Source organism: Gymnogyps californianus, chromosome 17 (assembly GCF_018139145.2).
Source record: "Gymnogyps californianus isolate 813 chromosome 17, ASM1813914v2, whole genome shotgun sequence".
Taxonomy (NCBI): Eukaryota; Metazoa; Chordata; class Aves; order Accipitriformes; family Cathartidae; genus Gymnogyps; species Gymnogyps californianus.
The window spans coordinates 570,622-588,061 of NC_059487.1; the positions used below are offsets into that span (position 1 = coordinate 570,622).

The window sequence follows — 17,440 nt, forward strand, 5'->3', positions numbered from 1 at the left end:
GGCTACTAGACAGTGTGATACCCTCCTAAAAATACATTTTTCTTTGTGCATCAGCTGCTATTACCTGTTGTGGATGTCCTTTGATGGAATTTGGGGTCTGAATGCTTTTACAATTGGGCAGAGGTTTTTGACTGAGCTTATCTCACTTCCCACTTTACAAGTTCTTCATGTCTTCAGGGTTTTGTCTGCTATTATAGGATCTTTGTTGGTGCTATTGATAAGAACAAATAAGGTGTTGCAAGACTTTGAGATAATCAGAATTACTACCAGTAATGTTAACATACCATAGTTAATGCTTCATTTTAACACACTCATTACTGTTGCTTTAGGTCAGAGGTCCAGCTTAAAGTACTGGTATGAGAAGGAGTGGTTAAGTAATGGTCACATGCATGGCTTAGCATTTTTGGAAGAAAATTATTCCCACCAGAATGCCAAGAAGATAGTAGCCACTCACCAACTTCTTGGCGATGTACAGAGAGTGATAGAAGTACTGCATGGACTGCAGCTGAAGATGAGCATATTACAGTAAGCAGTATTTAAGTATCAGTCGGCATGTTCTCAATGTGAATTAGATTTCAAATAGTAGAAAAATAACCGGAAATTCAGACTTATTTTTGTGCTGCTTTGTGGATATATAACAACATAGTTTGAATTGCTAACGTGATCTTGGAAAAGGACTTTGCTGCTTAACTATTTAAGTGTCTTGAGGAGTGTAAATTGACGATGTGTATAGAAGGGTTGGGAAAATATGAAGGAAAGAGGGAGAAAACTAATAACAGCTTCTACTAAAGCACCTAAATAGATTAAAGTAACAAGAAGAGGATAGGCGTATAACCTATGGCAGCATTCTTGTAACACTTGCCTTCTCCATTCCAGTAATTCTAAATCATAGCTTTTCCAGCAGAAATAAGATCTTTTTGCTTGGCATAATGTGTTGCTCTGTTGTAGTGGGAGAGCAGTTGCACCTTCAGTCACCTGTAGCAATTCATTTCTATGCAAAGATTATTACAGATACATATAAAAAATAACATATTCTGTAGTCACTGTAGAAATTAAGTTTTCTGCATCTTTTCCTGTTTAAAGTCATCCTTGGGTTCTGATGACTAAAAAAATCTTTTTCTAACTCAAATCCAGCAGTGTTAAATTGAGTGATTTCCATATTTCTAATTTATTAGTTGATAAATTGCACAGCAGCAGCTATTTGGAAAGCAAAGCTTTTAGTGTTTCCAGTGTTCTTTAGAACTTTTTCCCTTTAAATTTAATCTGTGGTGATGCAGTAGGGCCACTGGCAGTACTTGAGATGCTTAAACAGTGGAATAACGCTTAAAGCAAAAGAGCAACAATTGTAAGATAAGATTTTGCTTTTCCATTATGGTATCCTTTAGTCAGATCTGTAAGTAATCTCTTTCCTCTTTGGAGAGGGTGGGACATAAATATTGTAAGACCACTCCTTAGGCCTTTTCTTAAATAACAAGATTATAGATTGTGACTTTCCAATTGTAGAGTAAATTGAGATTTGCATAGTACTAAGGTATGGAGCACTGGCCAAGTATGTGATGCTTGTTACAGACTTTGTTCCTTTTCTCTCCCATCCTGAAGCTGGTTTGATGACCTGGTTTAATTAAAGATGAGGTATGGTCCTGTTAGGACCATCTTGTTAAAAGCTATAGCCCCTGTTTTCTTTATCATTACAAAAATCAGAAAGGATTTTAAAAATTGCTGAATTAGAAGAATGATTATATTGTTGATGTAGATCTGCCATCTGGGGAAGAGGAGATGATTTCACAGCTGCCTGAAATTAGGAGAGTGTTACTCAGTATTTCAAGGAGGTGGCAAAGGATCAGAGGTGACATTGACAGCTTTGGTGCAATGGGAGGGAGAGCCAGCCTTCGGAAGGCAATAGTTAAAAGGTTGCTCAAGTATTAAGCGTTTGAATTTTCATCCTTATGTAGCTGGTGCATCATCTTTCAATTTTCTGTCTTCTGTAAAGTTATCCCTTGCTTTTTGCTGGGCAAAATAGTGCCTTTAGGTGTAGCATATCAGTGGAGCCGGAGTAGGCGGCTTCCATAAATGAACATTGGCTTTCACTTTTCTAGACATGCCTTCAGGATTGCTCACCAAGGATATCATAGACATGCAGTCACTGGAGGTAGAGGTGCTTGTATAAAAGTGGTCTGAGCAAGTCCTTGGCAGTTGTACTAACTGTAGTTTCCTCTGATAGACACTGAAGAAACCTTAGCTACTGTAGAATGGATTAGAAAGCAGTTACTTTGGAAGTAAAATGGTCATGTTTTGTTGAGTGGTTTGGCTAACAGCTGGAAAAGCTGGATCAGCTTAATGGAGTAAGTACATCCACCTTTGTTTGCAAGGAAGCACAAAGCAGCGTTTTGGGGCAGACCCCCTCCTTTCTGTGCAGCTGAATGCAGGTGCTTTAGGGTCAGGATTTGCTTCTGCTGCATTCTTGCAGCCTGTAGCAGATAAGCTGCCTACCCTTTGTAAATAAGCAGAGTGATTCTGCTTTGCTCTCCTTTTTACTGCTGTTTTAATGCCCGACAGACATGTGGAAGAACAGTATCAGTTACAATGGTCACTCTAAATTTTTTGTTTATTTGTTATATCCATGTAAGAATCTGATACCTAAACCTGTCCCTGCTGCTGGAATAAATAATGTATTAGTCAATTTGAAAACAATTAAATAAGAATTCTTAGAAGAAGCAGGGGGGGGGACTATGGCATGGTGGTGTACCAGGCAGTAGAGTTTGCTCAGCATCTTGGGATTTAAAGGAAAGTTAAAAGTTTTAAAGGAAATAATAAAGAAGTTCTACACCACACACCCATACCCCCCCATGTCCCCAATTGTTGTTATTAGAGGGTTATAAAAGATCAATGAATTGAATTTTGGAGTTTATTTTGGGGAACTACAGGCTAAAGTTTGATGCTGAGTGGTTTGGGGGGGTCTTTTTGTTTTAATGGTGTTTAAAATTGTTAAAATCTTCATTTGGCTTCAGTGTACTTGACTTACCTTACTAAAAATATCCCAGTGAAAATGAGTTTATGCTGTTAATAAATTGCAAATATTGAAGCAAAATGCTCCTTCAAGGGCAACATTGGTGAAAAGTTGTATGTATCTATTTGAAACTTATTCTACAGGGTTTTTTTTCTTAATGCCAACACTTGGCTTATATACCATGTTATAGAAATGAAAATAGCGAACCTAACAGAACATTGTAGGAAGATACACAATTGAGGTCAGTGAAATTATATTATTTCAGAATATTTGGGTATTTTTTACTGATACAATGACTAAAGCATGTAGTAGTTCAAATATTCTTACTTAATTTCTTTACGTAATAGGATAGTTTGCTCAGTCACTTTGACATTTAAATTTGGGTGTTTTACTTTTTTTATGTTTGAACAGAAATAAAGAACATCCTGACCTAAAGCTTTGGTGCCATCCCTGGAAGCACATTACGGTGGATGAAAAAATTCATACAAAACACATCATTCACATTGAGGAAAACTGTTGCAAAGAGGAGACAACAAGTTATAGAACTTGGAATGGGACAGTTGAGAAACCCTCAACCATTCCTTCTGTGGAGGAGTCTTACATTACCAGTGAACACTGTTACCAGAAGCCTCGGGCCTACTACCCTGCGATAGAGCAGAGATTGGTTGTGGAAACTAGAGGTTCAGCCATGGATGATGGAGTAAATAGAATAAGGGAGAACGGGGATGATGCCCTGTCAGAGAGATTTGGCTGGAATCTGGACCGAGAAATATGCAAGATGGAAAATGAATCCAAACACAATTACTCTAAGGTATTAAAATAACCCTGTCTGCATAGAGGATGGGTTTGCCTGGCAAAGTGCAAAACTCAACCCTTCTTAATAGTTTGTTTATTTGTTTAGTGTTTTCCTATACTGTTAAATTTAAGTTGCCAATACGAATTAAAACTATAGACATGATCAAATCCTCCATTTCAAATAATTTAAAAAGAAAAATCTAGGTTGAAGAGGACTTCTGGACCTTAAGTCATCTGCACAGTCTGTGGAACATGCATTATGGTCCACTGGCAGTTCATTGCTTCTTACTTTTATGTGTGTTAAATGTCAAAATAAACACTAGCAACGGGATAGAGAGAGAACAGGGCAAGCATGTATGATACTACCAAATACACTGGTATTCCAGCTTTTCGTTATTTCCATCTTGTTCCCATGTTTCTTTTAATAGTTACATTAACTAAATTAATTCCAGGTTCTTCAGGCAGCATTTCATGGTGGAAAAAAAAGTAGCAGCCTGAACTGATTTTTAAGAATGATCACCGTTGAATAGTCCTGTATCTTCTTCCTACTGGAGCACTCTAGTTTTATCTTTTCAACTCTTGGTTCTCATTTTCAGCTCTGTCAGGTCTATGAGGCCTTTCTTTCTACACCCCAATGCCAAAATTTTGTTTCGATTAGTTAGTGCCAAGTCATATGAAATAACGGTCTGACAAATGTTAGAAAGCCTCTGGGAAATCCTCACCTCCCTTTTTTAGATTAAAGGTTGTTTAGCTTTTATTTCATGCATATGTAAGATGTAATTTATGTTCTTTTTAACTTCTTTATCAAATCAACTGAGATTGCTTTGTTTCCCAGAAAGGCATATATTTCAGTTCTTCAATCTTTTAGGAGCCTTTTTCTAAATCCTGTTGTATTTCAGCAGAATGCTGAAAAAAAGGGAGTAGAATCAACACTGCTGACAGTGTAGTCAAGTTTTGTAAGTGGTGGTGATGGTTTTTTTTCCTAGGTGCTTCAATGAAAGTTTTAGTAGAATTGAGATTAGATTCCTTCAGGAAAAATCCCTTCTCACTGCAAAATCATTTGCTCTTTAGTTTATTACGGTCATGTTAAAGATGGCTTTAGTGTTCCGTAGGATGCACAGATTAAGTGCAGTATCTTCCAGCTGGAAGTTGGCAGGGAGCTAGCTATGTGTATATATGTTATCTTTTGAAAATCAGATGCTTGTGAAGTGCAAAGAATAGGTCTTGGCAAAATACCTATAAAAGCATTTCTATATTTAGATCCTCTTGCCCAAACTGCCTTAATATTTGTGTATGATCTCTTTCCTGTGTCTCTCTGTCCTCCACTAGCCTAAGATTAGTTGAGTAATTAGCTTGGGTAACTGTAAGGAGCCAGACAGTCTGGCTCACCAGTTCTGTTTCACTGTAACAAATACTAATGTCTGTATTTCTGCTAGGTAAGAGAGTCTGTCTCAAAGAAAGTCTCTCCAGAGGAAGCTATTGAAATGAAATTGCTGGAAAAAGACAAAGAAGGAGTTGTGAACTCGCAGCTGCAGTGGCAGCTTAATCTTTTAGCTCATGTGGAATCGCTGCAAGATGAAGTCATACACAGAATGGATTTCATTGAGAAGGAGCTAGATGGTAGGTAACATTTTTCTATTTCAAAAATTAACTGTATTTAACTGAACTACGTGTTCAAAACATTGTTAACTTGAATTTTACTTCTGCAGACCTACAAAGAGATGAGTGTTGCTTTGTCAGATTTACTGCATTTACTAATAGAAAGTAGACATGCTGCTGATGTTGGGGGGCAGATTTTAAAACAAAGATCCAATTTAAAACTGAGCAGAATTTTATAGAAGTTCTAGTTAGATCACCTCTAAATACTTGCATCAGATGATGTAGTGGAATATCTTCCATGTCTTTCTGCTTTCAGGTTTTTGTCATTTTCCATAGCTCTTCAGTGTATCTGAACTTTCCTGTTCTTCAGGTGCTTGCTGGCTGTGTTAGCCTGTTCTAGGTGGCCTCTCTGGTGCACAAGGCTCTTATGTTTTCCTGTCTCTTCCAAATTCTTTACTTAAATGTCTCTTGAAATTTGTTTTCCTAGTAATGGAAAACTTCTAAACCCTTTATGTGTTACATTAAAGAATCCAGGATAGTTCTTTTTCTTAACATCTTTAAGTCTGACCATTGGTTGTATAGCAGTTACAACAGCAGCTTTTCTTGCAAGGGTATTGGGGATCTAACCTTTGCCGAAGTAAGAGTCCTCTCTTTGTAGTTCAGTAAGGTACTGAAAGGTTGAACAACTAAAGGAATATTTCAGGTAATGAAGATCAATCAGGCCTGTAATGATAATGCCTATTTCATAAATGAAGAAGCTCTGATTCACAGAAGTTAGGCTTTTTGTATCTGCTGCTGAGCTGGAGGACTGCTCAGAGCGTTGCTACTCCGATCAGGAATTTCCTTATTGCAAGGCTGGATGTGTCAATAGTTGGGTAATGCCCATCAGTTCTTCAGCAGATACTGCCCTTAGGTTAAACTAGCCTGTTGATCTAGTTAGTGGCAATGGCCACTGCTGCATCTCTTGGCAGATGTATTCTGTCTTCAAGGTGTTGGTCTCCTTCCGCGATACTGTCCCATCCCCTGAACTCGTTGTAGTTCAGTCTGACCACCTTTCAAGAATTCCTGTTTTGTGACTCAGTTTTGTTTTTCTTTGCAGTTTTGGAGAGCTGGCTGGATTATACAGGAGAGCTGGAACCACCAGAACCACTGGCTCGACTCCCACAACTCAAACATTGTATAAAGCAGCTTATAACGGACCTAGGCAAAGTGCAACAGATTGCACTTTGCTGCTCAACATGAGACTAGAAAATGTTGGAGACTGTTACTGAGTGTGAAGTTGGAGCATCTGATGTGAACAGCTCTGTATATTTAAATGAAATTAGCATGCTGGTTGCATGTGATGCAGATTGACTTCAGGGATTTGTGAAGAAGTGCTGTTCAAAGAACAGCAAAAAGGTTATTTTATCTCATCGTAATTTCGGGTTTATTAGGCAATTATAACGTATGGAAGAGGTCATACTGTTGTCTTCAGAGGTTGGGTGTTGGTTCATAAATGATACTTAAATTTTCACTCCTTACAAGTTGCTCATTGAAATGGTAGACTTTTTCATAATTAAACTGACTAAAAATTGTGCCACTGAAGAACAGAGTTCTAAGAGCCAAAAATGTTTAGTTGACAGAGGTTGTAAATAACTTTGCATAGTTTAAGTGACTTGTGTCATGTTTTATTCCTTCTGGTTTATGCATAATAGCACACAGTATTTAATCATTAGGAAATGTTATAACAGTTTTCAGACTTAGTAAGTATGAATGTCCAGCTCTTAACTATAAAGTGTTACGTGGAAGTTTGCAAGTAACAGTGGCCTAAACCCCACTTCTGTGTTAAATGATGTAGCAGAAGGTCACAGGTGGATTGCACTTATTTTCAGAATAAATGATTGTTTTCCATATTTATCCTGTCACTATCACATGACTTGGTACTGGGGAAACCCATTAATGTTGTGTTTATGTGCATTCTTGAGCTCTTAAACATGGCCATACTGTGCCTCCTGAAGCAGTGCTAGTGGGACACCCTTGTTGCGGCAGTATGAAATACCGCTGTGAAAAGACTGGAGATGTGCTCGGAGTTCCAGACTTCAACAAGGTCTGTAATGGACGTTATGTAGTTTTCTACCCATTTGTTAATAATTGCCATTCCGGTTATATTTTGAAATGTAGACTTTTTTCAATACTCTGAACGTGTTCATTGTAAAGACTTACTCTATGAATGTGTGGTTTTGGGAATCAGTTTATTTTATATTTGTGTAAATAAAGCCTCAAGATCTATGCATGAGGTACTGTCCTCTCAGACAGCGAGTGGGTTATTATCTTAAATGGTGTATGTTCACAAAGTCCCTTTTTGTACCTTAAGTTTTAATTTTCTGGTTTGTATTACTTTGAGAGCAAGGTGAAAATGCTGCTTATGTTCCCATCACATTATACAGTACCTTTTGAAACGTTGGTGTATCGTAAGTATTTGAGACGTTAAAAGTCTTTCAGCTGCAGATCATAGCTCCATAAATAATGACTGTGACTTTAGTTTTCCTTCCCAAATGTTGCTGAGTTACGTTCACTGTGGAAAATGGTAAGCTGTTTTTGCAGTTAGAGGGTGTCCTTAAAAAGCTGGATTTGTTACCTTGATTTTATTGTGTGTGATGGTACCACCAAAGGGTAAAATTTAAGCACAGTTGTAATTAAAAGGCCCATAACTGTACAAATTATTAATTTTGGATATGAATCTGTAATGTTTGTATACTGCGAAGAATAATGTAAACTTGAAATATCCAATATTATTGTAGGAGTTAATGGTATCTACACAGTGAGTATTTTATTTCCTTCAGAAAACAAAATAATTAGGCTACTCTAGTAACTGAGGCTTTTGTGCCAAGACTCATTTCAGGGAATAATTTGTCTCACAGTTTTATAGTACTAGTTGGTATATAGTGAATACAACATATGTACAGCAGAAAAATAAACTTATTTTTCTGTAACACGATTGGAATAAAGCTTACATGATATTTAAGAATCACTTTGCTCTCTGAAGATGAGACCAATGCTTATACCTTGTCTCATTCCTGTTAATGACACCTGAATTCATGTGTACTGTGTAGCTCTAGAACAGGCGGCAATAACCAGACAACCAGAACAGCATCAGAAGGAGCACCCCAGGCAACTGTGAAGATTTTTGGGTTTTTTCAGGTGAGATCGACCAGAAAGGTGTTCCCTGGTTAAAATCTGTAAAGCAAGCACTCTGACCGGGCGTCTCTCGAAGAACATAGCTGTGTTGTTAATAACAAGTCAGCTGTGCTTACAGTTTGAGGGTGTGAAAGCAGTTAAATCCCTGAGCAGACTTTTCACTCCAGAGTGGAACTTCTCCTTCCCAAGCAATTGCTTTTTGTGTGTTCATTGTATGTTTTTACTTTGCCAGTTTATTTTTGCTCAGGGCAGTACTTAAGGTTTGGAAGAAAAGGCGGTTCTGATGGGTGGATCAAATGGCAAATACCAGAGACTTGTTTTCCTTTAGTAGAGCTAGGGAAGCCCTTGCAGATGAAGACTGAAAATATTTATTTAAAATAGAGTAGCGTTTCTCATGTTCAGGAAAGATTCTTTATTGTGCTCTGCCTGGATTCATTTTTGTCCCTGTTTTTGCAAGTTTCCACATTGTTATTTCTTAGTCTGGACCAGCTGTTCGGTCTGGCAGGTCACTTTTTTTATTTCTTTAAATCACTGGCAAGTGAATGCAACGTGGAGCCTTGATGAAATGAGCAAACATTGCACTGTGGGTACATAAGTATATTTGTTTTTGTTTATGCACTATTAGAACCGAGGGCGCTGTACATAGAATTTTGCTTTGGAGCAATATTTGCAAAACTTGAAAACTTCTGTATCTTGGTGTTTGGAATAAATAAATAGGTTTTTGTTGGTTAAGTCTTAGTAAAGTCTTTGTTTCAATTAATGATTATTCAATAAAATAATTTTGGACTTCTCTTCTTCACATAGCATTGAAATGGAGGTACTGTAGTTTGACAGGAATATAGATCTTAACTGTTCCTGAAGTATGGAAATGATTGTTTTCCAGATCTGTCTCATATAAGTATTCTTAATAGGTAAACTGTTATGTGTTGTTTTATGTTGGATGTTGTTTTAGTGAGGAGCTTGTACATTTTATTCCCAAATCCTAATATATGTAATCTGACCCTAATTTTTGTTCCTATTTCCACGAATAGCCTACCAGGGCTGCTGCTGAGCACTTGGCAGTGTGGATGAGAGAGGGGCAGCTGGCTCATCCCTCTGATCGTTCATTTCACAAAAGACGCGTGTTGTGGATAAGGAGCTGCTCTAACCAGAACAGCGCAGCGCTGTAGCATCTGGAAGTGTGTGTATGAGAATTCTGTGCCGGGAGACAAGTGTGGAGCCAGGATGCTCGTTCCAAGAGTGCAGAGACCTGAAGGCGTAGCTTCCCTGAACAGTTCCTAAGACCAGGTGAATGAGGACAAGTGCTGTTAGCTGTGCAGTGCGAACTGCGTAGAGAAGAATATGTAATTTCTATACAATTTTCGGGTGGAAACGTGTTTTCCCTTGTAGCAGTGGGCTACCAGTTGCGTTTCAGGTAGGTTTGGGAGCGTTGCACTGGAAGGGAACAACACGTGGGTGCTGCACCCATTATGTTCTCCTGAAAGTTGCTGTCACTTCTGGGCAGCAGCAGCAAGCTTGATGTAGAAGCTGCGTGTTTGCTGCGTGAGGGAGTGCTGCTTTAGCATTAATGCAAAGGAAGGGAGCTTTTGATGCGTTTGAACAATCCATACAGAGAAAATGCATAGGCACGGGAAGGGGAGAAGCTAGGAAGTGCTGGAGAGGAAAGTACCTGATGCAGGGTGTGTCTGAAAGCAGGGCCAGCATTGATATGCCTTCAGATGCCTTTCTGGTTCCATCTCTTCCCCTCTCAGTTTCTCCAGTGGGAGGAAAACAAGTTTATTCCCTAACAAATTGGCCTTCCTAATTTTGTTCTCAAAACACTGTTCCTGTATAACTCCTGGATCTTAAGGCCAGGGGGTGCCTCACTCTGCTAGAGCCTGGCTTGTGAAGCCTGGAGAAACTGCTGCCACTGATGGCAGATCCAGGCATGTGTTTCATGGTTCAGTCAAATCATGTAGGTTTTGCTGATCACTTAAATGTCAAAATCAGGTTTTGAAGATGTGATCTGAATTTGAAATAACTTACTGAAATGTATGCTGTGGCTAGCTATGTTTCTGAGAATGTGTGCCTTCTGATTTGAGCTTGTCCAAGCTCCCTATTGTACTTGCTTGATCTTAAGATTCTTGTAGGGGCAGTCTCTTGCATCAGGAGGCAGTTGCTAAGTCATCTGTCAGCCTTCATGGGGTAGATTGACCTTGGAAGTTCCTCAGCCTAAGAAATCTGACACAACCATTTTAATATTCTTACTGTTACTTGACCAAAATATCATCTCTTCTAATTACATGATCTACTGTTGATCATCGTCCAGACCGTGGATCTTGTTCATGCTCACTTTGATGCTAGAGTAGCATCCCTGCTGCTGCAGCACTGGCATTTCATCGGATTGCGAAAGCGTTTGTGACTGAGACTTGGTCTGGTTTTTCCAATGGCGTTGTTGAGCACCTCAAGCTATTACAGTTGTTCAGAAGAGTATTTCATATCTTTGTACTAATACTTCAGTATTTGCATAGCAACTCCCTTGTGAAGGGAAAAAACTACGTACAGCGCGCTCTGGTTAACACCTGCCACGCTAACCAAAAAAAAAAGTCTGTGTTCAAACAGGAAATACCACTTTTTTTCCTCTTAGAACATACATGCAGACAGCAGAACTGGGAACAAAACAACAACAAAGCTGGAATTCATCATATTCTGCCTGCAGGGTGTTTCTGCTGGTGGTGCTCATGTGCCATCGAGGTGTTTGGTCAGTGAAGGCTGAATGATGCCACAGAGTCTTGTTGGTTAACACTCCACACCAAGTTAAGGACGGTGTGGGCCCTGTTTCCCATCGTTTAGGGATGTTGGGTGCATTGGGCTCAGGAGGAGGAGAGGAGTTGTGTGTGCCTCCTGAGCTTTCAGACTGTGGTGGTTTTAAGTAATGCAGATTCCATATATACACTGTTGCAAGGGACACCAAGGGAAGGACCCGCTTGTGAAGTGGTGGGTTTCCGTACCCTCGTGTGTCAGTTGGAGTACTGGTTTGCTGAATGCCACGCTGAATCTAGGCTCCAGAAATGGCTGTGTCCTCTGAATAGAGGTCCAAAGCTACTGAAGGTACCTTGGCTATTTTGCAGCTCCTCCAAATACCTTCAGAAGTCGTTTTGATCCCAGCAAAGGCTTGGTGGCTGCTCTTGTGAAAGAGATGATCGAACAGTTTGGTTTCAGGTGGGTGAGGGGGCAGAGCACAGGCTTGTACGGCAAGGTTGCACATCCAGGTGTCGCTAAGTGCTTGTCACTTCAGAGGAAGTCGGTGACAAAGCTCTCGGAGGAGGTCACTATGGCTGGTCCGGCCAAAGTGGCCACAGCTCTGCAAGCTCAGCATGCCCTGGACACACAGCAGAGAGCATCCAAGAAGCTCCTTGGGAAACGAGCGTCCTGGGCACTCGGAGCACCTCTGGTGAGGACAGGCGGCAACCCCTGTCCCTGCTGGGTCCCCACGGCTGCCCACCCTTGGGTGGCTGAGGCAGCTGGCAGATCCTCTGCTGCCCTGGCACCGGTGAGTCTCCTCGGGGCTTGCTCTGTCCCTTCACAGCCTTCGGCGTCCCAGTCCTGCGCTACCTGGGGCAGCAACGCTGCAGCACTGCACCCCTGCCTCTCCCCTCTGCCCTCCCCTGTCTGGGGCGAGAGCTGCTGCTGGGAGGAGGTGTTGGGACCTGCTCTCTGCCTCTTCCAGCTGTTAAAAACCTGGTTTGGCATCTGTGATGTTAACTGGGGCTGCAGTGTTTAACAGTGGGAGGCAGGGAGCGGGGATGGCAGTACCCTGGGCTGGGCACCCTGGCATCCCCCCAGGGATCCCCCCCCGCCCCCAGCACTCCCCCAGGGTGCTGCTGCCCCGCTGTTCTGCGGGCCTGTGAAGATGCTTCCCAGCATGAGTGAAGCATGCCCAGAAAAAGGAGCTTTTGGGGCTGGGAAGGAGGAGGGCTCGGAGGCTGCCAGTGCTGGGGAAGGATTCGAACAGGCTTTCCAACCAGGTATTTGCCATCTTACCTGTCACCAGGTTACAAATAGCAGAGAAACAGTTTCTTGACTGTGGCTGCCTCCAGTCTGAGGTGGAACTGTCACTGTGGTGTAAAAGTGTTCAACAACCTCGACCCAGGTTGGAGGTGGAGGAAGGAGGCCCAAGAGCCGGCCTTCGTTCACACAGCATGGGTTAATGGCAAAAATAAAGGAAGCAAAACCCTCTGAGCTGTCTCGGGGGCCCCAGGGGTGACAGCAGTGGGCTCGGCTGTGGGGCAAAGTCAAGGCTGAGGGATAAACCCTGTTCTGTGTCCTCTTCTGAAAAGACACCTGGGCTCGAGGCCCCCAGCTCAGCAGGTGGGTAAGGCTCTGGGCTGCTGTGGGAAGGAAATGAGAAGGTGATGGTGGGTTTGCAAGAGCAAGCTTGTCAGACATGAAAATGAAGAGGAGATTCGAGCATGTCAGAGGCAGTGTCATGGTTTAACCCCAGCCGGCAACTCAGCACCACGCAGCTGCTCACTCGCTCCCCCCTCCCAAGTGGGGTGGGGGAGAGAATAAAAAAAAAAAAACACCTAACCCTGCCCAGTTAGTTCCCGAACAGCAATCCACCCCTCCTCCCCAACTCCCCCAGTTTATATACTGGGCATGACGTCATATGGTATGGAATAGCTCTTTGGGCAGTTTGGGTCAGCTGTCCTGGCTGTGTCCCCTCCCAGCTTCTTGTGCCCCTCCAGCCTTCTTGCTGGCTGGGCATGGGAAGCTGAAAAATCCTTGACTTAGTATAAACACTACTTAGCGGCAACTGAAACCATCAGTGTATTATCAACATTATTTTCCTACTAAATCCAAAGCACAGCACTGTACCAGCTACTAGGAAGAAAATTAACTCTCTCCTGGCCAAAACCAGGACAGGCAGGAAATCTGCAGGTCAGGGGTGTCCTGCTGCACCAGCCTCTGGGCGTAGAGGAAAGGAAGGAAGGGATGTCGCCACACAGCGAAATTGCTTCTGCACCGGTTCTCACTGCAGAGGAAGCTTTGGGTGCTTTCCCCAGGCTGTGCTTTGGTGATAAGGGGCTGTTGAAAGCAAAGGCTCAGGTGTGTTGCTGTTCTGAGGCATTTTTGCTGCTTTTGAGGCCCCCTCTAGCCCAGAGGTGTAGCTTAGATCGGGGTTGGACACAAGTATTTGCATTCTGCCTTTTTCAATCGTCTAGTCCTGGCATGGACCCATTTCTTTCCCCATTCTAGAACAGCAGTTGTGATGTTAAACATTTTTAAACCTCTAGGGCTCATTAAGTGTTGGCTGAGGGCCAGACCTAACCTGTGGCCATCGGCTCGCCCCAGGTTGGCAAAGCTGCTGGCAGGGCCGGGGGCAACAGCTGCGGCAGCAGCAAAACCCCCCAGGCTGCGCTGGATGGAAACCTGCCCCGTGGTTGCAGCTGGCAGTTCATGATTTATTCACAAACACTCAACTGTGACCGAGATGCCCTTTAATTAAGATATTATAAATGGTTATTGCAGCATGTCCAGCAGAATCCTGTTTTATGGACCTCAAACCCAGTACAATCCATGTGTTAAAAAGTTTAAAAATCAGCTCCTTCGGGCGCAGTAAGAGGCTGGTTTCCTCCCGGCTGCTGTTCTGCTGGTCCCAACAAGCAGAGGGGTGAGTTACGGGTGGGTGAGAGCACGAGGGTCTGCAGCTGCTGCTCACAGGCCCTGTCCTGCATTGACACCCCACCCCAAAAAAGTTTGTGCATGAGCTTGATGGGTCTGACGGCGTCAGGCTGTGGTTTTGGCTTGGGCATTTGCATCCCATTTCCCTGCTGCTGTGGGAGTGCAGATGTGGCGGGGCCCCGTTGCAGCCCACAGGGCAGGCAGGGCTCCTTCTATGTACAGCTTCTGCCTTCTCCTACCATGGGTGCTGGGTGATGCTTGGGGTGCTCAAACATCACATCCCAAAGCACCCGGCTTTGGGGAGGACCGGCCCTGGGGCAGCCCCTTCCTCCAGCATCAGTGCCTGCCTGTCCCTGCCCTGGTCTCGGCTGTCCTGTGTCCAGGCCCACAGCCCCTGGGTGCCCGGCTCCCACGGCGTCAATGTGCAATTGTGGCTAAAACCAGGTGAACGCTGTAACAAGGGCCAGGTGTCTGCTGTGGGGCTGTGGCCAAGTGGGGCCTGGCCCTCAGCTCTTCTTTGCCCCCTTCCCTGTGGGGTCCTGCTCGGGAGTGACCGTCTCCGTCAGGAGGAGGTAGGAGCTGATGGCTTCCCGCAGGCCCAGGCTGATGGGAGAGTCCTCCTCTGGTGGGGACGCGGCCTCCGAGAACAGGAGGGAGCTGCGTGAGGGTGGACGGGGCGGTCAGCGGGCAGCCCCCAGCCCCCTGTGTGTCTGGCAGGGGCGGTGGGGGGACCCCCAGCCCCTTCCCCGGCCGTCCCTACCTGTCGATCTTGTCCCAGTTGAGTGATGGCTTCTTCACGACAGCGGGCATGGCGGGGACCGGGGCTGCCCTTGCCCCTTCCATGGAGCAGGGCTCTCTGAGGGGGCAGCACAGCCCCTCTCCGAATTCTGGGCAGGGAGCCAGCAGCGTCAGCAGGGTGCCCCTCACCTGCCCCAACTCCGGGGGCACCCGGGCAGGTGGGGGACCAGCTGCCACCTTTCCCCCCTCCCTCCCTGCAAGGCGCAGGGCATCCCCCCCCACAGATTGGGGGTGCCAGGGGGCTGGCAGGGCATTACCAGAGTAGTGGTCCACCAGGTCGTGCAGGCTGGAGAAGGTGAGCCGGGGTGCGATGTAGAGCCAGCCGTTCTCAAGGCGGTGGATGCGGTAGTGTGTCACCGAGTCCCAGGAGGCGCGCTCGCTGCGGCGCACCGACAGCGAGTAGCAGCCTGCCGGGGCGAGGGGCACGTGGCTGGGCTGCTGTGGGCACTCACCCCACTCAGCCCCACTGCCCTGCACTCTCCCACAGCAGGGATTTTATCACCCCATGGGGGTGGCCAGCAGCACCCTTCTCCCCCAGCACCTCCAAACCGGGGGACGTATGAGTGCTGGGACATGGGATAACCTCGGGTAGCTGCCTGCCACGTCCCACGCACCATCAGCATCAGGTGCTGTGGCTCTGTGCCCGAGTCTCCAATTCCAGGTGCCGTGCAGGGATGGGCCATCCCCAGCCCCACGGCACCCTTGGTGCCCAGGCAGCCACGGGGCCCTGCAGCACCATGCCAGTGCATCAGCCACGTGCACTGGGGCACCCGGCAGGATCTCCTCGCAGAGTCCCCTCAGCGCCTCGTTGTGATAGGGACCTGTTTCATTTCAGAGGCTGAGCCTTTTCACTTCTCTGCTTAACCAAAAGCTGCAGGAAGCCTGCTGGTGTTTTTTTCTTTTGAGGCCCTGTGGCAGAGGCAGAGGCTCAGCACAAAGCAGGGAGCAGCAGCCCCAGGAAACCGCCACGCGGGGCAGGCCGTTGCCACCAGGTGCGAGCGATGGAGGATCAACCCCACTGGGGCCCCACTCGTGTCCTCGGCACCCCAGTGGGGACAGCTGGGAGGGGGCACAGGAGACGGGGCCCGAGGGCTCTCACCTCGCCTGGTCTGGCTCTCCCGTATCAGGAAGGACCCGCTGTGGTTGCCCGGCCGGAGCAGCAGCTCCTCCGCCTTCTGCCGGCTGACGCCCTCATACAGCCACCTGCACAGGCAGCGGGCGCTGGCAGAGCCTCTCTGGCTGCCCAGGGACACCCAGCACCCCAGGGCCCCTCCTGCCCCGGCCGGAGTGGAGGGGATAGCTCGGGGTGCAGCAGTGCACATCGTGGGGACACCCCGGCACGCTGTGCTGCCTCCCCGAGCCCCAGTGCTGCTCCACGGCCCAGGGAGAGAAACAGGGCAGGACGTTCCGGCACGGTGGCCAGGGTTTGGCCTTGGGGTTGGCCAGGCTCTCTGCGGTGGGGCCATGTCCCATGGGGCCCACCCTGGGACGGACCCTTCCCAGCATTTACCTGTGCCTGACCTTGGCCACGCAGCTGCTGGGGATGAGGCACTCCTTGCCGGACACCTCGGATGCCACCAGCCACCACTCCCCATCCCTGCAGGGAAGAGGGATGAGCCATCCTGAGGGGCCAAGGCTGCTGGATGCAGGGAGGGGACACCCAGGACGGGTGCCACCATCATGGCCCTGCGGGCTGCACACCGGTTGGGAGTGCCCGCTCAGTGCGGGGACTTACTCGGAGAGGACGCGGAGCTGCTCCCCCATCCTCAGGACGGCAGCCGCCGCTGTGCCAGAGGGGAAGTCGCAGAGGGCCAGGGCCAGGAAACCGCTGGGGTCTGCGGGGAAGGTGAGGGGGCTCAGAGCTCCCCCAGCACCACCCAGCCCCAGCTGGGGCATGAGGACCGTGCACACCGGGGGATGCTGACCAAGCTGGCAGCTGCCAGGCGCTTACCTGCCTGTGTGGGCAGTGGGGGCTGTGTGGTGTCGGCAACTGCTGGCGGGGTGCTGGGTGGCTTCTCCCGGCTCGGCAGGCTCCCCATCCCTTGGGGTCAGCACGTGCCCCTGGCCCCCAGCCTCGGCTGCTGACGGCTGGGAGGGAAGGAGGAGAGGCTCAGGCCCGGCACCAGCAGCACCGTGTGCCCTGGGCAGAGCAGTTGGCCCCATGCAGAACCACGAGCCCTGCGGCACGGCTGTGTCGGGATGCAGGCTCATGGGTTGCAGTCACCCACCCCGTGCCCCAGGGCAGGGCATTGCTGTGGGGTAATGCCAGCACGGTGGCTCCTGAGAAAGGCAGGGCCAGAGCAGGGCTCTGGGCTGGGGCTGAGCCCGGCAGGCAGCTCCCCGCGGAGCCCTTTGAGGAGACCATCTCCCCCCACCCCCGGAGGGCGTCTGGGGACTCAC

At 46.6% G+C, this 17,440-nt stretch overlaps 2 protein-coding genes across 5 annotated transcripts in view; one reads left to right on the plus strand and one right to left on the minus strand.

Annotated features, from left to right (window-relative positions):
• The window catches only part of PHF20 (PHD finger protein 20), a 74,309-nt gene extending 65,931 nt beyond the window's left edge, over positions 1-8,378 (plus strand). For all 4 annotated transcript variants that reach the window (XM_050907062.1, XM_050907060.1, XM_050907063.1 and 1 more), the window contains 4 exons: positions 330-525; positions 3,419-3,818; positions 5,239-5,422; positions 6,501-8,378. In XM_050907062.1, coding sequence (XP_050763019.1) covers positions 330-525; positions 3,419-3,818; positions 5,239-5,422; positions 6,501-6,643 — 923 coding nt within the window. In that variant the 3' untranslated portion in view covers positions 6,644-8,378. The remainder of the gene's footprint in view (positions 1-329; positions 526-3,418; positions 3,819-5,238; positions 5,423-6,500) is intronic.
• Positions 8,379-14,748: 6,370 nt separating this feature from the next.
• SLA2 (Src like adaptor 2) lies at positions 14,749-17,079 on the minus strand. The gene is made up of 7 exons (XM_050907548.1): positions 17,006-17,079; positions 16,776-16,895; positions 16,551-16,637; positions 16,140-16,243; positions 15,298-15,447; positions 15,003-15,129; positions 14,749-14,899 (listed from the first exon to the last, which is right to left on the minus strand). Exons 1-7 carry the CDS (start codon positions 17,077-17,079, stop codon positions 14,749-14,751), a joined length of 813 nt encoding a protein of 270 aa, XP_050763505.1.
• Positions 17,080-17,440: the final 361 nt, after the last annotated feature.